This window comes from Primulina eburnea, chromosome 8, assembly GCF_022965805.1.
Source record: "Primulina eburnea isolate SZY01 chromosome 8, ASM2296580v1, whole genome shotgun sequence".
Taxonomy (NCBI): domain Eukaryota; kingdom Viridiplantae; phylum Streptophyta; class Magnoliopsida; order Lamiales; family Gesneriaceae; genus Primulina; species Primulina eburnea.
The window spans coordinates 581971-594922 of record NC_133108.1 but is presented as its reverse complement, the minus strand read 5'-3'; the positions used below and the strand labels follow the sequence as shown (position 1 = coordinate 594922).

Sequence of the window (12952 nt, the reverse complement as noted above, 5' to 3'; positions counted from 1 at the left end):
TTATAATTGTGATGTACCGTGTAAAGCCATATACAAAGCTAATTGTGAACATAATGAGAATTGCACTGATGTGAGTGTCAATGGGTCAAAGCCTAAAAGCCTTATGCATGACAAATCCAAATAATTACTTGGTGCCATGAGAGAACACTTCAAAATAATGAAAATGAGCTTAAATTGATTTTATGTGTAATAATTGCTCTAATACACATCAAAATGAGAGAAAATGAGGAATATGAATGAATTCAAATCTTTTTTATGTGAAAAAAATTAGTCTTACATCTATATTTACTTAAAATGATTTATAAGAATTTAAAATTTTACTTATGTTTTTTAAATAATTTTTTTAAAAATATTACAATTATCTTCATGTTTTATGGCATGTCAAATTTTCTTCGATGAATACTTATAGAAGCTACTTTTTCAATGACGTGATTTATGTATAAAACTTTATAATTTCAAAATATATCATGAAAAATTCAGAAATTATGATTATTGTATGTTCCATCTTTGTATGTTCCACACGTGCGTTTTCTAGTTATATAAAAGTATTTGACATAATCTAATTTAGTTGTGATGCATTCTTAGTGTGTAACAAAATTAACTTGTCCGTATCTTTGAATTTATTTTGAAAAGGACTTTAGCTAGACGACCTCGGTTTCATTGTTTTGAAAAACAACCCACAAACTTGTGAAGGAAATAAAATTAAACATTCGATATTTGTATTTTGTAAGAGTACATTAATCTTTAAACTACAAAATGCTATAATGAACTTGCATTTTTTTTGGAGATATCGCCCTTCAACAGACTGCAAACCATATAAATGCAAAAACCATGAGATTCCATCACAATAATAATACCATCACCGAAGACACGACAAACCATATATGCAATGGGAACAACAACACAACCTTGACCAACAATAAATGATAACATAAAGTGGATACTTGTTCTTTCAAGTGGATAACAAGTAAAATTTATAATCTTGAAATTACATATATTTATGAACAAAATCGTAAACAAAATGACAGATTTACCTATAATATTCAATTCAAATCTCATTCATCCACAAGTTAAATATAAACCTAGCTATAATAAAAAAATAGTAAGATTATACAAAATGATAGCATGACATATCATGCTAAGAGTTGAATGGCACTACATAACATCGATGATGGATGAGTGAGAGAGCTAGCCAACCAACAGACATTAATTAATTGCATGCATGCCCAAGTGAACTAGAGAATATTAATTTCTCACACCACAAAAGGAAGCAAAGTTCCTTACAATAACCAGACGATCGGGTTTAAAAGCCCCATGGTATACAACTCATGACAAGTCAAGTCCCCCCCGGGGTAATTCAGCTGACCCAGAGTTGAGCCCATTCTTTACAAGTAAAATATGGAGTTTACAGCAAACAGCACGATCACTAAAGTATGAAATACGGTTTCCAGAAATGACGTAATCACTAGGGCACGTACATACAAATCTGGTAAATGCATAAGCATTGTAGCAACGTCATTGCATCAAATCAGAAGGAAAAATTGGAAAAGAAGGGTAAAGGGCCATAGTTGCAGCATTATATCCGACGCTTTTTCTTATCTGGTGTTGAATGTACTTGTGTTTTAATCCCATAAGTCAACAACTGGAAATTCTCAAAAGCCTCTGAAACTACTCCGACCTGCGCAAATATAGAGTTAATATCATTATTATGCAATCGGATAACTGGAGATATTTGATACTTTTCAAGAGCTGATTCAAAGAGACCAGCTCAGGCTTTTTGGAGTACACTCGCACGATCATGTCCTGGTAAGATGTTGGAAGCAAGTGACTGACACGATCATTGGCTATAGAGAACTTCTCTTCACAGTCATAATCCTAAAAGAGAGTAATCACAAGTTTAAAAATTGGGAAAGAATGGCAAATCTGTAAAAGGTTACAATTACTAGCTCTTAGTTGGGAAAGATTAGTCATACCTTGAAAAATTTGATTCTGGTGGAAGGAACGTGGCAAAAAGAATGAAGACTGATCACTGATGGAGCTTAAATTTGAGCAGGACCAAATGGGTGGTAATTTCATTCAATTAGATACGTACCTCTCAAGAGGATCACACCTGCCACGAGTCAAATCGATCCGAACATTGCTTACCACAACGTCCTCCTCTCGTAGCATCACTCCGCCATTTTTCTGTATCAGGCTTATTCATCTCAATATATGGGCACTACTCATTGCAAAAAAACCTTCAAAGCACAAAAATCATTGTTTAGAGCAAGTAATTACTACCTGTGAACAAACAACTTCTTGAGCCGTGACATTTTTAAAGTTCTCCAATTTGTCCTTGGGAACAACATACTCGTTACAAAACTGCAAAAAATGGACATGGTGTGGAAACCATGAAACCTTGCAAAAATACACAGGTTTAAACTCATAGTAGGATGGTGTTAAAGCAATAATGATTAAAACCTGATACAAATCTCTCCTGCGTATGCGAAGGATCAAATCCCTAGATTCCTTCAGCTGTTGACCTGGAGCTGTCTCAATGGTCTTGATAATTGTGTCATCCAACTAGAACAACACTGGCAAAACCTTTCAACAGTGGAGCAAGCATGATAAAAATGAATAACAAGTAGAATAGCCCCTTATACCTTCCAATATTGTGAAGGATCCTGTATGTAAGATGCAATCTGTAAATAATCGTTTGCTCTCACTAAGGCGTCAAGAATCATGAGCTCTATTGCCTGGAAAGGTGTGAACAAATTAACAGTAACTATTTTATTTCATAAACTCAGACATGAAGATCAATGTAAATATGATCCTGACATAAAGATGTTAATTATGAAACACGGCATCATACTTGTACCTTTACTTTTGCATGTGTATAAACTGTTCTGTGCAGATCAGCTCGTGTTGAAAACAACTTGTAGATGGTCAGATCTATAACATAGTAAGCAACATAGGATGGATAACTAACCAATAGCACAATTTTAGTAATTTCATTTGGATACTTACAATCTTTGTCCCGGTAGCATATCTCATCTCCCATTACTCTCATAGTTTCCAACAACCTGATAGTCAGGGGCTAAAAAAATTAGGAAATATGTTTCTTTTTAGTAACTTTCCAACATAGGTTGTTTGTAAGGTTTGGGGATGTACATGATGTCAATGTCAGAATATTGAAGAGATTTTAGGAATAACCTTTGAAAATGAAAGCTGCATCCTAAACCACATGCTCGGCAATCACGAATAATGTAATCAAACCTGCAAACAAGTTTTTAACATGTAAACAACTATATCAGTCAAGTAGTCAAACAATAAGAGTGAACATTAAAAACCAATAAAGATTAAAAAAATAAGTGGAATGCGAGAACATGAAAATGTAATATGGTTCCTAGTGTTAAAGCTACTTACTTGTCAACATCTACACCATTTCGACCATTAGCCACAATATCATATAAAAAATGCTTTTCCCTTCCGCTCTACAAATTAGAGAAAATTACTGATTCAAACCGAACAAACGAGGCAGCTGATAATATAGCTGATCAACAAATGAATAAAACTAAAATAATAATCAAATTGTTTACAAATAACACTTACTGTGGCTATAGAGTATTTCGAACTTGCAAGTATCATTTCCTGCAAAGAATTTAAAAGCAAGCACTTTATTTGGTACATAGGAACATAAGATTTACCCTATACTACTAGCTAACATGAACGTAAATGAAATTCTCCCTGAGACAAAGTTCAATAAAAAGAAATAAACCATTGAATAAAATAAAAGCAATAAAATCATCACACTTGACATCATAAAGTAGATTGATGTTAGACGGAAACTAACCTATTTTTAATGAATAACTGAAACTAGATTCTTTTGAAAAGGAAAACAAAAAAAGGTAAAACTGACTTGTCATTTAGTTAGCAATCCATATCTTCGTATTCTAGCATCTAACCCTGAGACTGTGTGATCGAAGCGAGATAATTTCTAATAAAAAAAATTAAATCCTTATAGAAAGGGAGAACCAAATCTGTAAACATGACTTTTCCCAGTTCGCAATCAGTGTTTTCGTATTTTACCATCTAATACAAAGACTTAGTGTGATCAAATTAAGCTAATTGCTAAAAAAAATTAATCCACAGACAAGATATGTCTAACTAGTGAAACTGCGTATAGCAAAAAACCAAAAAAACATTAAAAAAAATTATTGTGGTAGTTTTCTCTATCAAGTCAGAACTTCGAAGTTGCATCAGAAATATTAAGATGTTTTTCTTAAGATTTCAAAGAACAAGAAGAAGAGCTAGTAAGATGCAACAAAACTGACGGCATTGATGAACCATCATCAGCTCACCTTGACTTTTTTTGTGGCCTCAGCATCTATTTCAATATGATGCTCATCGACAATGTGGTCAATCATGTCCACTGACATTTGCTCATGAGACCTGTAACAGAATGAATTCATAAAACTGGGCAGATTTCAGTCAGACCAACATTAAGTTACACATAGATCTTATAGCTAAAGCTTATCTTATCTTAGAAAGAAATATGTGAGGTAGTGCTGATAAAACCCAATAACAAGTAAAAAGGTTATGCAGCTTCTCACATTACCAAAAGAGCAAAGCCCTATTAGGAGACATGAACTTCTTGTCCACGTAAATGCTAGTATGCATACTAGGGACATCTGACAAACAAACACGGAGAGAGAGAGCCTGTGATTCACAAAAGGATCCTGGAGATCCCAAGGAAAAGGCCTCAACAATGCAAGGTCAGCGCATAGAGAACATCCGGTAGCATCTTTTCTTTTCTCAACTTATAATAAATTTCCAAGTCATGACAGAACAAGACATAAGATTCATAAGCTATCTCACAAGATTTTATTGCTTGAAAATCTTGCATTAACATCATTGAACATTTGATAAACATCTTATACAGCTTCTCACATTACCAAAAGAACAAAGCCCTATTAGGAGACATGAATTTCTTGTCCACGTAAATGCTAGTGTGCATACTAGGGACATCTGACAAAAAAAACACAGAGAGAGTGCATAGAGAACATCCTCCGGCATCTTTTCTTTTCTCAACTTATAATAAATTGCCAAGTCATGACAGAACAAGACATAAGATTCATAAGCATATCTCACAAGATGTTATAGCTTGAAAATATTGCAGAAAGATCATTTCACATTTGATAAACATCTTTCCAGATAGTTGCAAATACTTGGCATGAAAGGCCAGTTGTTTGAAAAATGATTGATTTGATTTCTGCTAATTTGCATGTACATCAAACTCAAAACATAATGCAAAGCTAGGTCGCATAAAGCTATAACGAGCCCAAGAGCAAAAGCGAGAGTTGTAGAACTTATTATGCAAAGGAAAAAATGAAATTACCACCAAAAAACTGCAGATAATAATAAAACAAGAATGAACTTGTCAAGATGAATTGTGCATTTGTCATCTGGAAAACCATGTAGCATAAACTTGCAGTCAGTTTAAGAATATTACCATTCTGATCCATTAACCATGGGAAGAAACTCACGTTCAAACAAATGACTAAGGGGTCCGTGACCTAAATCATGCAAAAGACCTGTCCATATAAAATTATGGATGATCGACATCAACAGATATAAAAATCACACTCATAATCTATTGACACGTTTTTAAAGTCCACAACAGTACCCGCAAGTTTCACAGTTTGTACATCAAAGTGATCAATACCAAGCTCTAGGCCCTGCAAAAGGTATATTGTTGAGGAAAAATTTTCTGGAACATGACTCATATTATCAAACGAGTACTTATTATGCAGCTATCATACTTGCTGATTCTTAAGTTTATGGATAGCTTCACCAGCAAGCGAGTACACTCCAAGAGAATGTTCGAATCTGGAATGTACTGCTCCTGGATAAACCATATGTGCCATCCCTGAAAAGCGACAAAGTGTGCAAGCATTAAAAATCTCTCTCTCTCTCTCTCGTGAAGGTGGTGTTGATGACATTAAGTTAGTGGTAGAAACAGTTATGGAGATGAAGAAACAAGAAAAATCGAGGCACTCACCTAGTTGCTTAAGATCACGCAACCTGTCAATGGAACAATTTCTCGACTTAGTTGGCGAATCAAAATTGGACAATGAATACTAAAAGAAAAATGAAGGAACGCAATCTAAGTTTACCTTTGAAACTGCTCTGTGTCAATAAACTTCAAAGAAAGCTGTAGATAGAAATACGAATCTATTGAAGAAATTCGATACAGTTGATTGTGTGTGTGTGTGTGTGTATAAAAAAAGAGGAAAGTAGTACAGGATCGAGAAAAATATTGCCATGGACGTTGTCATAAACGTGCTTGGAGAACCTCGGATCTTGATAATTCGAAGAAACGTCTGAAAAACCTCCCATTCTCTCTTCTGCTCGGGAAAGCAACAGTTGATTGAAACTGATAAGTGGATCGGTTACATTCTTACCTCAGCAGACTGCAAGGTCTTCACTTCACTTTAGTTTTCTCCACATTCCGCCGATTTAAATGTTTTTTTTTAATTAATTTTAAATTTCAACTCTAATACCTACTCAAGCAGTTAACGCTCAAATTAATTTACTTCAAAGTAAATTACAAAAGTAAATTTTACCAAAATAGTCCTGCTTTTGCTGAATACATTACTAAATCCAAAAATAGTACAATAACACCTCCAAACCAAATTTTTTTATTTTCTAAATAATATAAATTCCTCACGCCATCTACCATCATTGTCTCCATAATATATTTTAAGAGTACGTATATAATGACGATCAATCCAGTTCATATTTACAATCAAAAATAATATTATTGACATAAAAAATAATATTTTTTAACAGGTGACCCGAATAAAATATACGTCTCACAAAATTGACTCGTAAGATCATAGATCGGACGGGTATGAGATGAGGATGGAATTCGAGGCCATCCCTAGACCACATGTTTACACATAAATTCCCAGGGGAGAAAGAAAGCATCCATTATTTATTACAAGTATAACAACCACTTCATGGTACAGAACATTAACATACAAGGATAGGGATTACAAAAACTACAGGTCAATTTATTCAGATCGCCTGTACAGCAATCACAGACCAATGTAACCAAATCCAACACCACCGAGGCCATCTACCGATACTGAGGTGCCAGTTCTCCATCCTTGACAATGTAATTCTGCGGAAAAAATTCCTCTCCCTTGAAATACGCCTCAAGCATGTCCTTTGTTCCAGCTGCATAACGCAACTGCAAGATCACGTTTATTCAAGTTTAATTATATAAAAAGGAGTACAGCATATGTTTTCATCAGAAGATGGCATGTCTTGTAAAAAAGAGCCAGTACCGTACCTGTGCATCAATTGTAGTTCCAGATATATGAGGTGTCATAGCTTGGTTTGGCATGTAACGCCAAGGGTGATCCTTTGGAGCTGGTTGTGGGTACCAGACGTCTCCACTGTAGCCTAAATTCACCATGGAAATAGTGGTTTAAGAAAACAAGTAAAGATCCCCGTTCATCTGTTAGATTTTCCTGGTTTCAATTTCGATTTAGCACCCATATATCTCCTTGATGATGCATTATCACTCATAAACCATTAATTCATTGAAGGTCGTTCCCTTAGTTTGACTCATGGATGAGATGAAAGATTTTGTCAATGGTCATTCCCTTGGTTTAACTAATGGATGAGATGAAACTGAAGAGACCGAAAAGGATGAATGACAATTAAGGCTGCTCGAAAATGTTAACAGCTCAAGTAAAACTAATTCATGATGTCTTTATGGTTTTGATAATATTACCAGCAATATGACCACTGGAGCAGGCATCAGCAACTGCTTGTGTATCCATGATTGCACCTCTTGCATTGTTCACAATCAGCACCCCCTTTTTCAGCTTGGCTATCCTTTCTTTGTCAAACAAGCCTCTAGAAATTATGGGTAAACACAAAGACAAGTCATCTTCAATGTTTGGTATGATCAATCGGGACAGAGTTTGGGAGAATATATCTTAGTAGCACGGCTAATCGAGTAAAAAAAACGATCATGGATTTCGTGCCTAAATTTGAAATACGACATAATATCAGTATCTTACTTGGTTTTTTCAGTGAGAGGCGTGTTTATAACAATTATGTCACATTTTGGAAGCATAGCATCGAGATCTTCCTCGTACTTAGCTCCAATTTGATTTTCTAACTCTGGATCCATCTTAAGACGATCATGGTAGAGTAAATTGCAGTTGAAAGGTTTCAGTCTCTGTAGCAAAAGCTTTCCGATACGTCCAGCTCCAACTGTTCCAACAGTCTTACCTTCGAGATCATATGCTCGGTAGGCGATTGCTGCAACATTCCAATCACCACTGATAACTTGATGGTGGCCAGGCAAAAAATTCCGGGTAAGAATGAGAATCCTCATGAGTTCATCTTCTGCAACTGAAACGACATTGCTTCCAGTGACCTCTGCCACAGTCAAACCAGCATCAGCTGCAGCTTTTAGATCAATATGATCCGAGCCAATTCCCGCTGTGAGCAAAAGTTGCAAATTTTTGGCTTTCTTGATCCTTTCAGCAGTCACATATGCAGGATGGAAGGGGGTACTTATAAGCACATGGAGATCGGGTATGTGTTTCTCAAGCTCTGTGAGACAGCATCGAACCAAAAGAACTTAGTTTAGGAATAAATATTCAATCTTCACAAATACTTCCTGGACTTTTTCATAATTTATTTAGGAGGCGAGGAATAATAGTTGTGAATCTCCATAATTTGATTTGAAAAAATTACCATAAAAATACTTTTCTCTGTTTATATGAGTGAATTTTAAATGTTTGATTTATGTCAATGGACAACATGTTAATAGCCATATCATATCGGTCGATTGTCATAACTTCAAATTTTGTGCGTGATTCTTCTAAAACCATGAGTTATGTCCCAAAACTATGACGTGATGACAGTGATAGTAATATGTTTACTTACCACTATCCGGTCCATCCTTGTCGGAAGTAACAATATACCGGTGCCCTTTGGATTCTAGCCATTCACGTATGCCCAATGCATTCTCAACACACCCCAAGAAATTGGGATTCAAGGAAGCATACTCATTTGCATTGTAAAATACCCCCACTATCTTCTTGCTTCCAGGTGAAGCCTAAGTATATAAACTAGAGTTGTGACTTTTGCTGGTCAAGACACTTTAAAAAAGAAACAATGTGTGGCATCTAAATGAATTTGTAATGCAATGTTCAATCATAAGCAATTACAACTAGTTTTCTCTAAAAAGATGATTTCCCCCAAAAATACGTTAATCCCCAGTGTACCAATTTCCTCTATCCACACTTAATTGGAGCAAGAGGAGGTTGAGGAAAGGATTGGTGCGGTCATGACAGGCACATCTAATTTGATTTTAGGTATTTAAATTGTGGCATTAGCCATTTTAATACTAAATGATGATACCCTTGTAAGAGCCCGGGTCATGGATGACCCGGAATATCAAATGGATTCCCAAATCCGAGTAAGTCTGCAGGTGGATTCTTCTGGAGCCGGGCAGGTGAAAGCCCATGCTCTACTCTCCGGGCAATCTTAGGCTCGGGCTCTTGTATAAATCTCCAGGGAGGCATTCTACCCGGCCACCTCGGTATGAGCACCGCACTCGAGTATACTAACAGAATAGGATGTGGGCGACTGTCCCATCTCTGACACCGTGCCGATGAGTTGACATGTCAGAATATAGGGTGTGCTCAGCCGTCCTACTATAATTAGTAGCTAGGTAGCACGGAGAACGAGGTCATCATTACTCCTCATATTATAAATACCAGGTTTTCTCTTTACATTGAAAGGGGATTCATTCATTCATTCACACCAATCACACAGCCATCACTTGGCTACATTGGTTTTATTGCTTGAGTACCCTGCTGACTTAAGCATCGGAGTGGCCACGCCGGACACCCCTCCGACGCCCATTCACGAGTTCATTTCATTGTGTGCAGGTTACAGCCGAAGCCATCTACTTTGCTCATCTTCCTGAAATAAATTATTGATAGCAGATCCGGTGGAGCTCCCGACCCGGCTCACCCATTTCACCAGGATCGCATCATTGGCGCCGTCTGTGGGAAACTTGAGCTCAAGACGTAGATATGGTTTCCATTCGAAGCAAGTCCGACCTTGCTCGGCACCACAGTAAGCCCAACTCTCCTTGGCAAACATAGAAGTCCGACCAGCTCGGCATTCAGATCTTATATGTGGATTTTATATGAGCTCGAAGCTCAGCATCTATTCCGGATTGACGTGGAAGAGTATTTGCTATGTACTCAGTAGCATACAGCTGTAGTCTAGCTCAACTAGAGAATTTCACTCTACCGAAAATGAATTCGGATTCAGTATTTCCAGGTTAGTGATTTGGTTTTTAATAAAACTAATATAGCAGGAGAAACAAAATCTTTTAAGTCCGGGAGATACTAGGCCCCGGCACTCATATTCAGAGCCCGGGAGGTATGAGGCCCCGGCATCCGGCACTCATATTCAAAGTCCGGGAGATACTAGGCCCCGGCACTCATATTCAGAGTCTGGGAGGTATGAGGCCTCGGCACATTATATTAAGTCCAGGGATACGTACCCTGGCTCGGGGCTCCGTACCTCGACCATTGATGAAGGCCAGGGCTCCGCACCCTGGTTATCTATTAAGTCCAGGGATCCGTAACCTGGCTCGGGGCTCCGTACCTCGACCATTCATGAAGCCCAGGGTTCTCAAACCTGGCTCGGGGCTCCGTACCTCGACCATTTATGAAGGCCAGGGCTCCGCACCCTGGTTATCTATTAAGTCCAGGGTTCTCAAACCTGGCTCGGGGCTCCGCACCTCGACCATTCCCAAGTCTCGGGACATGCTCCCCGGCCCAAGGCTCCGCACCTTGGTTATTGATAAGCCCAGGGCACTACACCCTGGCTCGGGGCTCCGCACCTCGACCATTCCAAGTCCCGGGACCTGCTCCCCGGCCCAAGGCTCCGCACCTTGGTTATTGATAAGCCCAGGGCACTACACCATGGCTCGGGGCTCCGCACCTCGACCATTCCAAGTCCCGGGACCTGCTCCCCGGCCCAAGGCTCCGCACCTTGGTTATTGATAAGCCCAGGGCACTACACCCTGGCTCGGGGCTCCGCACCTCGACCATTCCAAGTCCCGGGACCTGCTCCCCGGCCCAAGGCTCCGCACCTTGGTTATTGATAAGCCCAGGGCACTACACCCTGGCTCGGGGCTCCGCACCTCGACCATTCCAAGTCCCGGGACCTGCTCCCCGGCCCAAGGCTCCGCACCTTGGTTATTCAGTAAGTCCGAGAGACAAAAGGCCTCGGCATCTTATCTCAAGTCCATGAGACACGATACTCCGGCATTTCTTCTCATTTCTGGGAGACATGAAGCCCCCGATGCTTTTATAGAACAAAATTGATTTGTCTCTTTGGGAATCCAAGCATGACTGATCGGGACAGCGAGTATGACTCTAGCCCGACTATTTAAGGGATGTGTGATGATACCCTTGTAAGAGCCCGGGTCATGGATGACCCGGAATATCAAATGGATTCCCAAATCCGAGTAAGTCTGCAGGTGGATTCTTCTGGAGCCGGGCAGGTGAAAGCCCATGCTCTACTCTCCGGGCAATCTTAGGCTCGGGCTCTTGTATAAATCTCCAGGGAGGCATTCTACCCGGCCACCTCGGTATGAGCACCGCACTCGAGTATACTAACAGAATAGGATGTGGGCGACTGTCCCATCTCTGACACCGTGCCGATGAATTGACATGTCAGAATATAGGGTGTGCTCAGCCGTCCTACTATAATTAGTAGCTAGATAGCACGGAGAACGAGGTCATCATTACTCCTCATATTATAAATACCAGGTTTTCTCTTTACATTGAAAGGGGATTCATTCATTCATTCACACCAATCACACAGCCATCACTTGGCTACATTGGTTTTATTGCTTGAGTACCCTGCTGACTTAAGCATCGGAGTGGCCACGCCGGACACCCCTCCGGCGCCCATTCACGAGTTCATTTCATTGTGTGCAGGTTACAGCCGAAGCCATCTACTTTGCTCATCTTCCTGAAATAAATTATTGATAGCAGATCCGGTGGAGCTCCCGACCCGGCTCACCCATTTCACCAGGATCGCATCACTAAATAATATAAAATAATCAGGCTTTATATGTTCTGAAGCAATATACGGCCGTTGCTGTTTTTTCGTTTTACCATTTTTTACATTCGCCTCGCAACGTGCTACTTATACGCCAAATAAATACGGTCCATCGACCGCACACTTGGCCTGACCAGTTTAGTAAAACTCTACATCATCGATCAAACGCCCCAGATATCGAAAATCAAAGCCGATGAACTCAGAGCAGAGGAGTTAATCGGAGATCATGTATATAAATATAAATTAAACAAAATGTTACAATGGTGGAGCGATTGTTAAAGCTGAGATCCGGGGGAAAAATTCTTACATGCAGACCTCTGATGATAACCGAAGGAGAAGTAAAAGCACGAATGGCCGAAGTTGCAACTCGTTTCATCGCCATCTCATATAGCGATCAGACTTGAGGATAATCGTGAATTTTGACAGACTACGAAGAGAAATGCAATTTGACTTGGACTTCCAATTATTCACTAGAATTTAAAAGTCTATTAATCGAATTTTTATTTTATATATATATTTTTTTCAGTGGTTTCGAAATAGACTTTTGATTTTAAAAAGTTCATAAAATTGAAAGTAATAATAAAATTTTAATAAATAAAATATAAAATATCTATTAATATTTTTGAATAAAAATTGATTTTTAAATATGATTAAAATTTTATTTTTAAATTCTTTTCTTGTATCTTCTCTATAAGTTATCATATTTTTATTCAAAAATTATATTTACATAATAATAAATAATGTTTTGAATCGTGTATCATTTTTTTATCCTAAAATTATGTATTCATGCAAT

At 38.3% G+C, this 12952-nt stretch overlaps 2 protein-coding genes across 5 annotated transcripts; both read right to left on the bottom strand.

Moving 5' to 3' along the window:
• Positions 1-1231: 1231 nt before the first annotated feature.
• LOC140838145 (uncharacterized) lies at positions 1232-6497 on the bottom strand. Of its 4 annotated transcripts, none has more exons than XM_073204230.1 (19): positions 6283-6497; positions 6156-6193; positions 6041-6063; positions 5802-5908; positions 5666-5717; positions 5492-5573; positions 4341-4455; positions 3592-3630; positions 3406-3473; positions 3193-3255; positions 3007-3062; positions 2858-2931; positions 2643-2735; positions 2461-2562; positions 2281-2361; positions 2093-2184; positions 1974-1989; positions 1765-1875; positions 1232-1678 (listed from the first exon to the last, which is right to left on the bottom strand). In XM_073204230.1, the coding sequence occupies exons 1-19, from the start codon at positions 6376-6378 to the stop codon at positions 1577-1579; spliced, it is 1410 nt and encodes a 469-aa protein (XP_073060331.1). In that variant the 5' UTR covers positions 6379-6497; the 3' UTR covers positions 1232-1576. The 4 variants fall into 4 exon arrangements, 2 of the variants coding, with proteins under 2 accessions (XP_073060331.1, XP_073060332.1); XM_073204231.1 differs by having other exon boundaries at positions 4341-4431; XR_012119542.1 differs by lacking the exon at positions 1974-1989.
• A 460-nt stretch (positions 6498-6957) lies between these two features.
• Positions 6958-12625, bottom strand: LOC140838144 (formate dehydrogenase, mitochondrial). The gene is made up of 6 exons (XM_073204229.1): positions 12467-12625; positions 8953-9124; positions 8076-8616; positions 7784-7908; positions 7337-7449; positions 6958-7234 (listed from the first exon to the last, which is right to left on the bottom strand). Exons 1-6 carry the CDS (start codon positions 12539-12541, stop codon positions 7121-7123), a joined length of 1140 nt encoding a protein of 379 aa, XP_073060330.1. The 5' UTR covers positions 12542-12625; the 3' UTR covers positions 6958-7120.
• Positions 12626-12952: the final 327 nt, after the last annotated feature.

What these genes read in the sequence shown, in the direction of transcription:
- LOC140838145 (XM_073204230.1), bottom strand. Translation starts at nt 6,378, where the DNA reads ATGGGAGGTTTTTCAGACGTTTCTTCGAATTATCAAGATCCGAGGTTC. An exon ending in CGAAATACTCTATAGCCACA is followed by an intron (nt 3,474 to 3,591) that starts GTAAGTGTTATT and finishes TCTAATTTGTAG; the next exon opens with AGCGGAAGGGAAAAGCATTT. An exon ending in ATACACATGCAAAAGTAAAG is followed by an intron (nt 2,736 to 2,857) that starts GTACAAGTATGA and finishes ACACCTTTCCAG; the next exon opens with GCAATAGAGCTCATGATTCT.
- LOC140838144 (XM_073204229.1), bottom strand. Translation starts at nt 12,541, where the DNA reads ATGGCGATGAAACGAGTTGCAACTTCGGCCATTCGTGCTTTTACTTCT. An exon ending in TTATCATCAGAGGTCTGCAT is followed by an intron (nt 9,125 to 12,466) that starts GTAAGAATTTTT and finishes TTATATACTTAG; the next exon opens with GCTTCACCTGGAAGCAAGAA. An exon ending in GAACTACAATTGATGCACAG is followed by an intron (nt 7,235 to 7,336) that starts GTACGGTACTGG and finishes GTGATCTTGCAG; the next exon opens with TTGCGTTATGCAGCTGGAAC.